General features: G+C 39.1%; 1 protein-coding gene across 4 annotated transcripts in view; it reads left to right on the top strand.

Moving 5' to 3' along the window:
• The window catches only part of Btbd7 (BTB (POZ) domain containing 7), a 100028-nt gene that overhangs the window by 63307 nt on the left and 21119 nt on the right, over positions 1-15602 (top strand). For all 4 annotated transcript variants that reach the window (XM_013517217.1, XM_005390344.2, XM_013517216.1 and 1 more), the window contains exons 4-5: positions 10674-10882; positions 12677-12752. In XM_013517217.1, coding sequence (XP_013372671.1) covers positions 10674-10882; positions 12677-12752 — 285 coding nt within the window. The remainder of the gene's footprint in view (positions 1-10673; positions 10883-12676; positions 12753-15602) is intronic.

The following is a 15602-nucleotide window of genomic DNA, read 5'->3' as shown; positions in this document are numbered from 1 at the left end:
TTTTTTGGTTTTTCTCCGGTACCGGGAACCGAACTCACGACCTTGCGCTTGCCAGGCAGGCGCTTTTGCCACTGAGCTAAATCCCCAGCCCACAGACAAGTAATTTCTTAAGAAACCTAAATTGTACCGTGAATATTCTTTTTCTTCAACAAACCGTATTTTTTTTGAAACTATACGTGCTGTGTTCACTTACCTTCAACAACTGCCACATATTCTTTCCTCTGCCTGGAATACTGTTTCTTCCCATTCCCTTAAAATGGCGTATTCTTTGTTACCTCAGCTGGAAAGCCATCCTTTGCTGTTTTTACAAGCAAAAGATGAGACTAAAATTCAGGTAGCCTGCATACTACTGTATACCATAGCTTTTTAATACACTTTTTCTACCTCTCCTAGAGGATTGCTAGCTTCTTGAGAGCAAGAGTTGTACTGTAGTTGTATTGTAGCTACTGGATGTAGCTCAGTGGTAAAGTACTGCCTAGCCTGTGCAGGCACTGGGTTCAGTCATCTCTAGTACTACAAAAAAAGGAAGAAAAAAAAAAACCGAAAAACCCAAGCCAAGTGTGGTGGCACACAGCTATAAATCCCAGCACTTGGGAGGCAGAAGCAGGAATATTGCTGTGAGTTTGAGGCCAACCTGGGCTACATAGTAAGTTCAAGGCCAACTTGGACTACATAGTAAGACCCTGTCTCAAAATAACTAAAAAAAAGAAAAACAGCTGTATCATTTATATTACTGCGTGTAAATTTTTTCTCATTGAAAGTTTAGAAAGGTAACCTGGAATCCAGGGTTAAATAGAGCATTAGTTTGACTCCAAAGTCCAGAATGACAATTAAAAATACTATTTTTTTATAGACCAGTGTCAAGAATGAAAATTTTTGTATCTGCTCTTAGCCTGGGTTTCCTCCAGAAAGTAAAGCCTAGGATAAGGACTTGCATTTAGATAGTTTATTTGGAGAAGTTCTTTAAGAGAGTGGGTGTAGGAGATTAGGAAGGGTGAAATAAAATGAGAGAGCCGTACAGTTATGTGCTCCAAGCTGATTACTACTGCAGACAACTGAGCTTCGCCCTGCTGGCGTCCTCTGACCAGCTACATGGACTGCTTTGAGAGTTGTCCACACAAGGGAGGGAAAAGGAAGCATTTGTTCACCAGCTTCCATTCCCCCATTGGAAAAGTGATTTGCATGAGGTGTTTGCTCCCTTTCATCTTATGGTTTGCATATATATGGACAGGTGCCTGGTCGATTCCTGAAGGTGCCCACTCCAAGGTGTCAGAATTTCCACAGCAGAAAGCAAGAGGTACAAAGCCACGACTGAAGCAAGGTCTGTTAGGATATACCTTTGAAACAGGATCACTACAGCAAAAGGCAGAGAGAGCGTGAGATGGGCATAAGAGTTACTTAACTCAGTCGTCTTGTATCACTCAGATCATTTTGCATGCTGTGTTCCATTAAATCCAGTCTGCCAGAGTCTTTAAGGTACTGACAAGCCACACCTCCACAAAAGGCTGGCTTCAAGGAAGATGGTGGAATTAGGCACAGTCCCATTGCTTGCAACTGGCTGAAACTCTTAACTTACTCTCTCCTCACAACTTTTCAGAGTTTGCTTAGGGCAGTGGGTAGCTCTGGTTTGTTGGAATTAAACCTTACATGGTTGTGGGAGAAGCTAAGGAAGTGATAGGATCCAGTGAACCTGAAAAGCCATGTGCATCCAGCTGCTGACCTGGGACTGTGAAGAGGAACTCATGGGAAGTGGCTCTTGTGTCCAGAGAACTGCAGCCAGGTGTCTGATGTTGGGCATGGGGCCAGAGTGGTCAAGGGGTCCACAGTTGCAAGGAAGAACTAGACATAGAACAGAGAAGAAGCAAGGGCAGGCCAACATGCAGTAGTACTTTTGTGTCCACCTGTTACCATAAAAAAAAACTCGTTTTTTAACAGAGCTACAGAGATTTTTGGTGCATAATGGCAGCTGCCTCACTTCTGCCTCGCATGTCCCACACATTTTTTTTTTGGTTACCACAAACTTGGAACCATACAGGATAGAGATTGGGAAAAATAGTTGAAGCAAGTTGAAATACTAAAAATTAGCACAATTTCTCCCTTCCTTTACCAAACCTAGATTTTCATCCCCCTTTGCCATATTTCAGCAGGTCTATGGAGCCTACTAGAAAGTGCTTCAGTGAATCCTTTGGGTTCTGAATGAGCTACTTCTTTCCTGCTCCAGTATACTCAAGATTCACACACACACACAAGTGGACCTCCATTATGCATGCAATTGTAATTCTTTGAGTGTGTGCGCTCCTTACTTCTGGAGCAGGACTTGTATTTCGCCCCCCTCAGACCATACTATTAACCTGACTCAGATTATTCGTTTGGAGGTAGTAAGCAGAGGCTGATCTTGAAGAAGACAGCCGTCTTCTTGCTGGGTCTCCAGTCAATGGCAGACTGCCATTCTCCAGTGAGGAATTTGAGCTTATTTTTTAGCACAGAAAATTGGGATGAATCTTGGGGTTTAACATCTCAACTCATCCATTCATTCCAAGTCTAAGTATTTCTGTCAGGACCCCCACCCCCTTTTGTTAGTACTAGAGATTGAACCCAGGGCCTTTGTATTGAGCTATATCCTAGCCTTTTTAAATTTTTTATTTTGTGACAGCATCTCACTGAGTTGCACAGGCTGGGTTTCAAACTTGGAATCCTCCTGCCTCAGCTCCCCAGAGTGGTAGGATTACATGCATGCACCATCGCACATTCTAGGACCTAGATTTTTATCATAAAAGACTTACTGAGGCTTTCATTCAAATAATCTTGGTAGCTCTGATATTCTTCAGATTAAATCTTGAGGCTGAGTTGTAACAGTCTGCCCTGCAGTTGCAGGATTCTCTTTAAACACTGACCTGGAAGTCTCCAGACTTGGAAGAATGCCTAGATTTCATAGCTAGCCAAGCCAAATCCAGAGCTTGCTTTTTCATGGCTTTAGTCAAGCTGTTAACCAAAACCTATCCAAATGAGGACTTTATAATCACTAATGCTCCTGTTCTGTTCAAGTGCCACCACTACTGCCGAGCTAATCCTTCATTTTCCATTTATACCTGCGGTTAATCTGCTTTCAGTGAAAAGTCCTCCTATTACATGCTGCATGCAGGGGTTATTATCTCCCCATGTACAAGGGGGAGAAGTTTATTGCCATCTACCAAGGAATGAATCATTCAGGAATTCTGTTTTCTAGAGTCATTTCTGTTACTAGCCATTGTGGCCTGGATTTCTTCTTCCAATCCCTACAAGCCCTGCTGACAGCCAGTCCAAAATGGGTTTCGTGCAGGGCATTCATTGGGTAAGTGCTCCTGGGCACAAGAGGAGTGAGGCTGGGAAGCCAGGGAAGCAGTAGGAGATGGGTCACTGGGGTTCTTATCCCTGGGGGCTGGAGTTCAGCCCCCGCAAAGTTAGTCCTTCTGAGCTCCCAGCAGTCACAGAGTCCATACACTGAACTGGGAGTTTAAAACACAGACACACGTTGGCTTGTCTTCTGTCCTATTTGTCCCTTATTTTCTGTCTAGGATCTGTAATTCTTGGTTGCTTTTTAAAAATAGGTAAGTAGAAATGATGAGATAATAGTGGTGTTTTAGAAAACTTCAACTTTGAACAGTTTTCAGTGTGGATTGAAAAGCTGGAAGGAGAGAGACTGGGCTTTTCAGGAGGTGATGTGTGAGGTGCTGAAGATTTAAACAAAGGTGGTATTAGAGGGAATGGAAAATAGAAGCTAATCCAAGTGTTGTGAAGGACATGTCAGTGGAACATACTGATTTAATATCAAGGTCAAAGGAGGGCAGGTAGGCACAGTAGAAATTTATGATGTCTAGCCTAGAGAAAGGATAGCGTGTGGACACGTGGGCTGCACAATAGTCCCCATAATCCCCAGATGCTGGTGGGTTATTGCAGCTTCCTGTGAGGAACTAAAACTCACAAGGATGTGCTTTGATCTGGCACTGGTAAAAAAAAAGTCAGGAATTAGTAAAATAACTGCCCCCATTCAAAGCCCATTTTTCTGCTACTTCCTGTCATCCTCACTTCCTTCTTGTTTCATAGTTCCCTTCCTCAGGATTTAGGATTAGTAATCGGCTTATTAAAAACTTTTCTCCAAGCCTGTTTGAACTTTAAATTTTATTTCTGATTTCTATGCTACCTATCATAACCCTCTACCCTAACCCTAGTATGCAACTCAGAGTCTGATAGCCACAAGGCACTGAAATGTTTCCCACTGGTAGTGGTTATATAAGTTAGGGGGATACCAGGAATAATGGATGACAAGCATGAGGGGAGAATTAAGATAGATCCTGACTGTTCAGAGAGCTGTCAACATGAAGTCTAACTTTAGTTATCACAGGAGTCTAGAGAAAAAAAAAAGAAAAAAATGGATAATAAAAACAGAAAGTGATCTTGTTAGCGTGCAGCCGCAGTAGCAGCAATAATTTGTGTTCCTGAATTTTAAATTAGTTTTACTTCTTTAAGCCTTGATCATTTATTCACATTGATTCTATAGCTCAAATTTTTGAAAAGAGGAATTTTTACCCACATTAAGTAGTAAAAAGAAAATATTCTGGTGAAAGAGAATGGAAGAAACATACAAGTAGGAGGTGAATCTGTAAATGTAAAATTCAAAAGAATTTTAAGAAACTGACTTAATGCTGTCAACAGACCTCACAATAGCATAGTTGAAAACTGCTACCTGAGCAGAATGCATTGGTGCCTTGTATCTATTAAATGCTGTGTCTATAGGTAGAATTTTTCTGTTACAAGAAAATTGATGATAATAACTACTGAGTTCATCCAGAAAGTTCATGTTTTATTCACCAACCATTACTGTGAAACAAACACCCTGAGAACTCGGTGGCACTTAACAAGTGGTTTATTCTCCGCAAGTTTCCAGGTCAGCTAGTGCAATTCTGCTTTCATTTGCAGCAGCTGGGGCTGCTCCAGTAGACCCTGTTGGTCAGCAAGAGTGGCTTGTTCCCAGTGCTGCTCATTCTCTTGGGACCAGCAAGCTAACCACAGTGCTCTTCATGTGGCAGAGTCAAGATGCCAAGCCCAACTGCTGAAGGAGAAGGGGCACGAGCTAGAGCATTGCTGTACAAAGTGTGTCCACAATGTGATAAGTACAGAAGTGGAGACTATAAGGAAACATTTCCAAAAATTTGGGTTTTTTTGTTTCTTTGTTTTGGTTTTGGTTTTTTTCCATTACCGGGAATCAAACTCATGACCTTACGCTTACCAGGCAGGCACTGTGCAGCTGAGCTAAATCCCCAGCCCCTCATTTCCAATAATTTGATGTTGCCACAATATCCAAGGGGCATTTTTGCTGAATTTTATTAAAAGTATTGCCCATAACAAATTGGAAATTTGACACAAGATAACTTGAGAATTGCTAAGATAGAATATATGACATCCTGCTCATTAGAAAAGAATTTCTACATGCATATATACAGACCTTCTCATCTATGCAGTGGTCTGAAGGAATTTGTGTTCGTATCTCATTGTCACCAAGAATGTGACCATCTTTGGGTGTGCTAACAGTTTTGGTCCAGAAGGTTCCAGTAAAGTGGCACTGTGTGACACCTTTGGCATCCTGTTTGTTGGCCTTCTCCTACCAGCCTCCTTTCTGCTGTGTTGGTATATTCATGTTTTCAGCCCCATAATGTTAACCTTGACAAAAGGCATAGTATCACTAGTTAGTATGAAAATACTGACAATATAACTTTTAAAAATATGCCTTTCAGCATTCTAGAGTTTATTTGGTTTTTTTAACCTGGTTAATATCACCATGTTTGGTATATTTCTAAGATGCTTTCCCGTTCATGAGAGAAGTGGTTCTAAGTTAATAAATTCTAATGAGAATTGATCAACATAAAGCCTAAGATTACAGGCATAAAACAGGGGAGAAGATTTTTTTCAGGAGGGAAGGCAAAGATGTGTAAGTATAAGTTTTCTTCTTAGCTCTTTGACAATAACTTTGGGCAAGTTATTTGATCTTTGTCTTTTCTCATCTATAAAATGAAAATATAAGAACACTGTTGTGGTTTGGGTTTTTGCAAGGGGAACAATATAATACAGGACACATATTTTATAAGATTATTTTAAAATGGCCACCCAAAGAATCATATACAAAGAGTACAGGAAATCTGACCACACACTAAAGACCAAAGAATCCAACTGAGGGCCTGGATCCCGTGATATTGTCCTGCATGACTTCAGCTGAAGACCTAGAGCCCCTAACAATGCCTCCCATGAGTCCAACTGGAGGCCTAGAGGCCATGACATCTCATGCAGGCCTGTTTCACAGATCTGCGCTAGGAAGGCCCAAAGGTCAGTGGTGGCATCTAGAAAGTCTGTGCCAGCAGGGTGAAGGATCTGTGCTAGCAGGCTGAGGGATGTGAACTCCAGCCAGGAAGCAGTGCTCCAAGTAAGAACCAGGGTTCTCCAAAAAGTACCACAGCCATCCTCAACAATAGTAAGGACCCAAAGAATCATATAAGAGAGTATAGGAAAGCTCTCCACACGCTAAAGACCAAAGAATCCAGCTGAGGGGATGGATCCCACAATAATGTCCTGCATGAAGACCTACAGCCCATAACAATGCCTCGCATGAGTCCGGCTGGAGGCCCAGGGCCCATGACAGTCGGGCCTATTTCACGAATGTACGCAGGGAAGGCCCAAAAGTCAGTGATGGCATCTAGAAAGTCTGTGCCCGCAGGATGAAGAATCTGTGCTAATAGGGTGAGGGATCTGCACTGGAGCCAAGAAGTGATGCTCAAAATAAGAACCAGAGCTCCCCTGAAAAATACCACAGCTATGCTCAGCAACAGTGAGGTCCCGAGCTCTTCCAATGATCAGGACAGCTGAGTTCCCATCAGGAAAGCCAATGCAACAAGCTTCTCCAGGAAACAGCAGTGCACCATCTTCCCCTCCAAAGCCAGGAAACAATGCTTAAAGTGAGGGCCAGAGCTCCCCCAAAGTGAACCAAAATTGTTCTCAGTGACAACAAAGTCCCGAACTCCTTGGATGATGATAACAGCCAAGTTCATCAGGAAAGCCAGCATGATGAGCTCCTCCAAGAAAACCAACATCTCCTTACAGCTTCTTAACAGCTTCTACCAGCTCCCAGCAGCCTAACTACTCCAGTTCTGCCTCTTATGCTGCTAGCAGCAGTCCTCAGGTGGGCCTCCCACACCCAGTGATCACCTTCCTTAAAAAGTGCTAGAATTAAATGTTTTAAGCACATAACATAGAGTTTGGCGTATATACGTAAGTTTTCAAAAATGTTGACCATTATTGGGAGGGGGGTGTTGTATGTTTGTTTGTTGAGACAGGGTCTCACTATGTAGTTCAGGCTGGCCTTCAACTCGCTACGTAGTCCTGCCTCAACCTCCTGTGTGCTGGGATTACAGGTATTCGCCATCAAGCCCAGCTATTTTTTTAAACTAGCTATCCATTAGATTTTCAGGCAATGTAGATCAGAGAAAAGGTAAGGCCTGTACCCCAAAGAAACTCTTAGTCTAGTGGAGCTAGGCAAATGTGTAAGAAAGATAAAGTATTATGAGAGTTTATTCCTGTTTCGGAGGGAAACTTAGGGCACCAGAAAAATTTTTATGTAGCCCTGACCTTACCTAACACCTGTCCTGTGTTCTGGGGAGCAGATTCAGAGGAGGTTCTTTTTTTTTTTTTTTTTGGTTTTTCTCCGGTACTGGGAACCGAACTCACGACCTTGCGCTTGCCAGGCAGGCGCTTTTGCCGCTGAGCTAAATCCCCAACCCCCAGAGGAGGTTCTTAAAACGAGTTCTGTCTAAATTGAGTCTTAAATGGGATGGAAGACTTAGGAGAGTTAGGAGCATTCCAGAAAAATGGAGCAACATATGAAAAGACCTAAGAGAGTCTGGTAAAATTCTAGGATTTGTAAGTGATATGATTATCATTTAGATGCATAACAGCCATATAAGCATGGTCATATTGTGATGCTCTCCTGTGCCTTGTAAGGATTTTATGTTAATGTCTCGATTTTTTTAAATGAATTTTACGTTCTGTTACCATTTTTCTAAAAGTGATTTTATCTTTGTGATGAAAGCAACTTGTGTATTTTATGCAACTTGTGCATCTTATGCAACTTGGGTATCAACTGGTTCTTACCAGTGAAAACGTTCTTTGTACTTTGTCCCTTATGTGATGAGCCAGCCTCTGCTCTTTTCTGGGGAGATTTTTTTTTTGGTAGAAGAGAAAAATTCTAATTGTTACAAATTCCTTATTACTGAGCTACTTCTTTCCCAGGACCTGCCCTTGGAAGAGAAGAGGTCAGTTATTTCTCCTCTCCCTCATAAAGGCCCATCAGACATTTAAAGACAGTTTTTAATGTCTCTCCTGAGGTTTCTCTTACATAACCTGCATAATCTCATTTGTTTGGAGTTTTTCTGCTGTGGAAGTCTCAAGCTCTCTATTGTTCAGTTACCCTCCTCTGAAAATCCTGTAATTTGAACAGTGCCCATCGGAAACACAGGACACAGAGAAACACAGAGGAAAGCAGTCTCTGATGAGGTCTCGATACTTATACCTTAAAAGCCTGAGATTGCTTCAGCTTTATAGCAGCCGTGTCACATTTTGCATTCCTGCGATTAAAATTCTGAGATACTATTTTATGAGGTTGTAGCTACACTAACTTACATATAGTCTACTTTGCAATTGATTTTCATCAGTCTTAAGTGTAGAGCTTTATAGTTTTTCTAGTTATATTTCAGCTTGATTTTGACCAGTCTTTTTAGCAAGTTATGGTTATGCTATGCAACATGTTTAGGACATCTCAGGATTTTAAAGCTTACTTTCCAAATTTCTGTGGGGGAGGGGTTGGTACTGAGGATTGAACCTAGGGCCTTATGCATGCTAACCAAGTGACCTATCACTAAACTACATCCCCACCTCTTTATTTTATTTTGAGACTAGGTCTCTCTGAGTGGACCCAGCTGGCCTCAGACTTACAATCTTCCTGTCTTAAGTAACTGGGATTACAGAAGTGTGCCACATACCCGACTTACTTTCCCGTGTGTCTTTATCCAACTACTCCATAAACGTGGCATGGACAATGACCACCCCCTCATCGTACCCTCCCTTGATGCTGCTTACAAGTGGTTCTTTTCACCACTGTCCTGTTGCCTGCCTCACATCCCTAAGGTTCTATTTGTTTATCTAGTACATTTTTATTTAGCACCTACCATGCTAAGTATACACTAAAGACAGCAGGTTCTCTCTTATGATACTAACATATTAGCAGCATCATGAAATATTTTGTTAAATGTTTTGTGGATATCATGTTACATAATTATCTATTTCTCTTCACTGGGTACCGTATTAGAAAAAGGAAAGAAGTATTACTTTTTGCCAAAACTATATTGGGTACTAATGATCTTGCATACCTGAATATGGGATTCGCTCCCTTCTCTTTTTACCTTCGAGGATTTCTCTCTCAAGTAGCTTTGAACTTTGGAAGCCTCAGGAGTTCATTGATGACCTTTCCTTCAGCTGTCTCTTTTAAAGCTAAATTTGTTGGAGAGTAAACCTGTGTAGCCATATTTTTGTTGTTTAAATGATGATTAAATGTTGTTTAAATGTTTCTTAACATTTAAGCAATGATATTTAAATGTTTCTTTTTGTTTACATATTATCAGAATTGAGATTTCTAGTTTTGATTGTTTTGATTGTTTTGTTTCTTGAGACAGGGTCTCTCTATGTTTGTTTTGGTTTGATTGTTTTGTTTCTTGAGAGAAGGTCTCTCTATGTAGTTCAAGTTGGCCTTGAACTCACTAGGTAGCCCTGGCTGGCCTTGTACTTGCAGCAATCTTCCTGCCTCAGCCTCCCAAGTGCTATGATAGTTTCTGTTTAATACTAAACTTAGTGAAAAATTTCTCTTCAACTTTAGCCATTTCCCCTTCCACCATCTTTGTCACTCAGATTTTATATCTTTATTTTTTAAAATGATCTTTCCAAAGGAGAATAGCTATCAGATTTTCTTTTCTTCCCCTTGGAGCGCTTAAAATATCATATTGCTTTCTTCAGGATCTTGGTCTTTTTCACTTAAATCAGTTCTTTTTAATTTTGCTAGAATTAAGCCCAAATGAGCATGAAGTTTTGATATTTTGTTTGTTTTCTGAGGAATTAAGTTATTAACAATGTATGATGTAAGGTTTTTATTGGGGTAGTACAAAGAACAGGTGTCTTCAGGGTTGGCAGCCCACCTGTCTTCTCCGGGTAGATGTTGCATCAGCCACGTGTCACTCATTTTCTTTCTCTGATCTGTGTCCACCACTCTGGCATCTCTAGCTGTTCTTCTTTCCTCTCTGGACTGGTGCTTTACACTATCCTATTCAGATTATTGGGTTTGCACATAGATATTCATTCTCTTGAACACCTGGGAGGGTTCTCTTATTTTTCTACAGATCCGTCTCTATAGGGCAGCAAATTTCCTGTAGATGTCATAATCCATAATCCCATCCCACCAAGTTTTGGTGATTTCTATGAGATTTTGCTTATCTCCTTGAATTCTTAGTATTGTTGCCAGTTTTAAGTATAGTACCTAGTACACTAATGTTCAATAAGTAATATTTATGATTAATCTCAGAAGTCTTTGCCTTCTCTTTTAGGCTGTGAGGATATCATTGCAGAGAGCATCTCATTAGATACCTTAATTGCTATCCTCAAGTGGAGCTCTCATCCATATGGCTCTAAGTGGGTACACCGGCAAGCTTTGCATTTCCTCTGTGAGGAATTGTCCCAGGTCATGACTTCGGATGTTTTTTATGAACTCAGCAAAGATCATCTGCTTACAGCTATCCAGTCAGACTACCTACAGGTAATCATTTCTACACCTCAAAATCATTGTCATTCATATGTGCACCAAGAATTCATCTGTACTTTATTATTCTTCTGTGGGTTGGGGGAGGCTCTGATCAAACCCAGGGATGCCCTCTTCATATGCGTACAGCAGAAGCTTTCTGTCATCTCACTGGCCCTTCATGCCATCTATCCAGTTACATCAAAAGAGGTTGAGGCGGTAGGCAAGGTGAGAAGCACATCTCAATGATGATTTTCTTGTCTTCCATTAATGTGGATTCACTGTAGCAGTTCCTTTTGATCGAGTTTCAGATACACTGGTCCCTTGGTTCATGAATGCTTTTGTTAGCAAACAGACATGTTTGGCAAAATTTTGTTTTTGTTTGCAAAGTTTCCATTGGGTGACAAACATGACTGCAGCCATTTTTCCCATATAAACATAAATGTGGCCATCGTTTCCAAAGTCATAGAACAGATTAAGTTCATGAACCAAGGTAGCACTGTACTTAGATTGTAGATAGTAATTTAAGCAGTACTAAGTAAGCAATAATAAGCAATTTCTGATCTGCTTAACTAATTATAAAAACTCAATATTTATGTTCTGCCAAAGTATAGTAATGTTTTCAACTACTTATTTTTAGCTAGGAGTAATTTTTAATACACTCTGTGTCCTTGTGTCAACCTAACTTTGTAATTAAGTAATAGATTCTCATATAAAAAATACTTTCAGGTAAAGTGTTTTCAAGCCTGATTTTTTGGAGACTGTGTGAATTTTATGCTAAAAACTGTACAACAGTTTTAATGCTATAAAACCATAAACTCACTTCAACATCATGTACACTAAAACTAGAGCAATACAGAAAAGATTAGCAGGGTGCCTGGGTGAGGATGACACACAAATTCGTGAAATATTCTGTATTTTTGTCTTTACCTAAAGAAAAACTCACTGATACATTTCATGTCTTTTTGTTTGTACTAGAAAAATTATAAATACTACCATCTCAGTCAGAAAATGCAGTGAAGGATTAAATAATCTACTCTGCATCTGTTCTTTTCTTTTGATGTTACTTTGCAGTACAAATGCTGTCATGCTTGGGCTTGATTCATGGAAGATTTTTGCTCATTACCCCTGTCTCACTGTTAAGACTAGTTGCTTTATGTTTATGGGAATTAGAATGTGTCCATTCTCTCAGACTGTTATCTTTAGGAGCTTTTCATTCCTTCTTAAACAATAAAAAACTTGGGGAGCAGCCTAGATTTGCTCTAAGATTTTAAATAAGGTACAAAGAAATGAGGGATACATTGCTCTTTCATAGATTGTCCTTCAAGTGTCCTTCACCAACCCATAAAATACCTGTGGATGTCATAGTCTCTTTTGTACAAGTTGACATGTTGTTTCTCCTGTCCTTGTAGAAGATAGTAGATTCTGTATCACTGTACTTTGACTTCCATGTATTTATTTATTTCCAAGTTGTTCCAAAAAGAAATTTAAGGCAACTGCATGGAGACCATACAGTGAGATAAGATAAATTTAAAATAGAAAGAAAATAGGAAAGCAAGGGGAGTAGAAATAAGAATAGCAAAAACTTTAGTTGAATCCAAGAGTAAGGTTGTTGGATAAAATATATGTAATGAAGTTTTGAATGTTTGTTGTTGGTAGACCATAGATTTAGCTCTGAAATTTCAAACAGCCAGTGGAAAAAGAGAAACATGGTAAGTTGTACTTCCTGTATATATTATGACTTAAGAAAAGCCATTAGTGAAATTAACGATTTATCTAATTTCACTAAAATATAAACCGCTTTTATTATAGGCAAGTGAACAAGATATCCTTAAATATCTAATTAAATGGGGAGAGCATCAGTTGATGAAAAGAATAGCAGACAGAGGTAAGTTCAGAAAATTAGCTTTTGCTAATTAGCTTGCATAAGTTTTTCATGGTTTTTTATATTTCCAAAAGCTTACTGAAATGCATTCTATACATCAGTCTTGAAAACAGACACTATTACCTAGTGAAAATAGGTTTTTGATATGAATAAAATACTTTAGTCAAGGAATATAGTTTGGTAAAATAAACATCAGAAAATTTTACTTTGCAATTTTAAAAGGTTAATTTCTATGTTTCTTTGTGCTTAATGTGTAGTTAATGGGCATATGAGAATGAAAATTTTCATGTAATGATCAGAATATTGCAAAAGTATATTGTTGATGAAAATGCTCTGGAATTAGTGTTGATGGATGCACGATATTGTGAATGTACTTAAAGTCACTGAATTGCATACTTTAAAATGGTGAATTTCATGTGACGTGAATTTTGCCTCAATTAGAAAAATGTGAAGGGCTGGGAGTATACACTGAGTAGAATCTGTGCTTAGCATGTAGAAGGTCCAAGGTTCAATCCTCAGGACCAAATGAAGAAAAAAGAGGAATATAAAAATGTTTATTTGTTGCTTATTTTGTTTTATTTATTTATTTATTTATTTATTTATTTATTTATTTATTTAGGTATTGTTGAGACAGGGTCTTACTATGCAGTTCAGGCTGCCCTTGAGATCACTTTGTAGCCCAAGCTGGTCTCAAACTTGCAACAGTCCTCCTGCCTCAGCCTCCCAAGTGCTGGGATTACAGGCGTGCACCACCACGCCAGGTACCTGTTGCTTATTTTAAAATATGGTGGAAGGTAAAAGAGTTCGTGTATTTTTAGAGTTGTTCTGTCACATTTTTAAATATATAAAAATTTTGTGCTAAGCCTTCCTTCAAACTTTTTTTTTTTAAAGTGGCCAGGTGTGGTAGTGCGTGCCTTGATCCCAGCTCTCAGGAGGCTGAGGCATGAGGATCACCACGAATTTGAGGCCAGCCTAAACTGCATAGTGAGACCCTATCTGAAAAAAAAAAAAAAAAAAAAAAAAAAAGAAACCTTAGAAGTATCTCTTTTTAGTATGTTGCTACCTAAGTAATCAGGAGCAGAAATGGTCCTGTTTCATATCTCCTAATTTATTTTTCTGTGGTCTGGAAAAGCCTTTAGCAATTCTCAGGTGGGAATTTTTTTTTTCTAATATAAAAACCAAGCCAGACATGGTGGTTCACACCTATAATCCCAGCACTCAGAGCTGAGAAAGGAGGATCACAAGTTGAGGCCAGCCTGGGCAAAGTTGCAAGTTCAAAACCAGTCTGGATTACGTAGTGAAACCCTGTCTTTATAAAGACATAAACCCTGTTATGAAAAGAAAAACCCACAAAAAAGTGTGTGTGTGTGTGTGTGTGTGTGTGTGTGTGTGTGTGTGTGTGTGTATCTGCAGTAAGCTCAGATTTATAAATGTCAATTTATTTACAGTTCTCACTTGTATATTCTGTATTTGTGAATTTATCTACTTGGTAAAAATTATTTGTAGCCTCAAAAATCCATATTCGTAGCACTTTCAAGGTCATTTACAGACATACACAGAGCAGCAAAATAATACGAGTCCCTCAAAAAGCACATTCCCAGCAGAAGCTCAACAAGGGGATGGCACTTCGATTTCTTGTTTCAAATGTTGTAAACAAGGGTCCTTCTCTGTCTATTTAGTGCTGTTTTTCATATTTTTGTGTTACTATTTAAGATCTCACTATTAAAACAGCCCCCAAGTATGATGTTGGACTATTGTATAGTGTTCCTAAGTACAGGCTATGATGTGCCTCATGGAGAAAATATGTGTGTAAGATAAGCATCTTTCAGGCATGAGTTACGATGTTGTTCAATGTTAATGAATCAACAGAGTATATTAAATAACCTGTTTTTAGATGGAGGCACACACAGAACTAAGTTACCTCTTGATTAGTTAACAAAAATATTGTATCCATAGACTCACAGGAACCTAACCTTACGTTTCCCTCCTAGAACAGTGGTTCAGAATTCGCTAAGTCTGAGTTCATATCAATTTTACGGAATATACCTACTGGAAATAACAAGAATTGATTGTAGATAACTCTGTGTAATCCTTATAAGTCATATTTGTTCATTGGTGTAAGGTTGGCAGTGATGGAGGGTTGTATTTATCTTGGGAAGATACTGAAAATGCTTACAGAATAAATTCCCCTTGAGAACATAGTTTTCAGGCTGGGTTAGAATGAAAGGTTCTTCTGCAGGGCTAAGCACAAAGCTAAGCAAATAGGCCACTCCTTTGTTTCAGTCCCCTTCATTATATAAGGAGTTCGCCTTTACCTATTAGATATTTGGGGGTTTGATGTAAGATCCACTAAAGATGCCACTAAAGAAAAATTTTTCACAAGTAATATCTACCTTATGTTAGTATGAAGTCAAATCATAGCAAAGCAAGGGGAAAAAAATTTTTCCACACACACTTAAAATTTTGTTTTGAATGGTTCCAGAAAAAAAAAAGCTTAGCTTCTCAAAAATGGTGTGTGTTTGTGTGTGTGTGTGTGTGTGTGTGTGTGTAAATAATGATTTAAGGAAGGTGTCAGTTTTCTTATAGAATACTGTATTTGTAAAAACCCAGCATTTATATTTTTGAGTAAAGATCTTACTCAGTATTAATTTTTCAAGGAAAAAAGTCCTTTAGATTTAAAAAGTGATTAAAGATATCTAAAATTATGTACTTTTTCTCTCACCTCAATACTATATGTGCATTTCAGATCTTCCCCTTTTATTAACACCCAGTAAAGAAAAATTTTATTCTCAACTCTAGACAGTGGACATACAATATAGTACATGTCAAAAATGAAAGGGTTCACTTATATGC

Source organism: Chinchilla lanigera, unplaced genomic scaffold (assembly GCF_000276665.1).
Source record: "Chinchilla lanigera isolate Chin_1 unplaced genomic scaffold, ChiLan1.0 scaffold00037, whole genome shotgun sequence".
Lineage (NCBI taxonomy): Eukaryota > Metazoa > Chordata > Mammalia > Rodentia > Chinchillidae > Chinchilla > Chinchilla lanigera.
The sequence above is the reverse complement of the archived record's forward strand: the minus strand, read 5'-3'. Positions and strand labels throughout refer to the sequence as shown.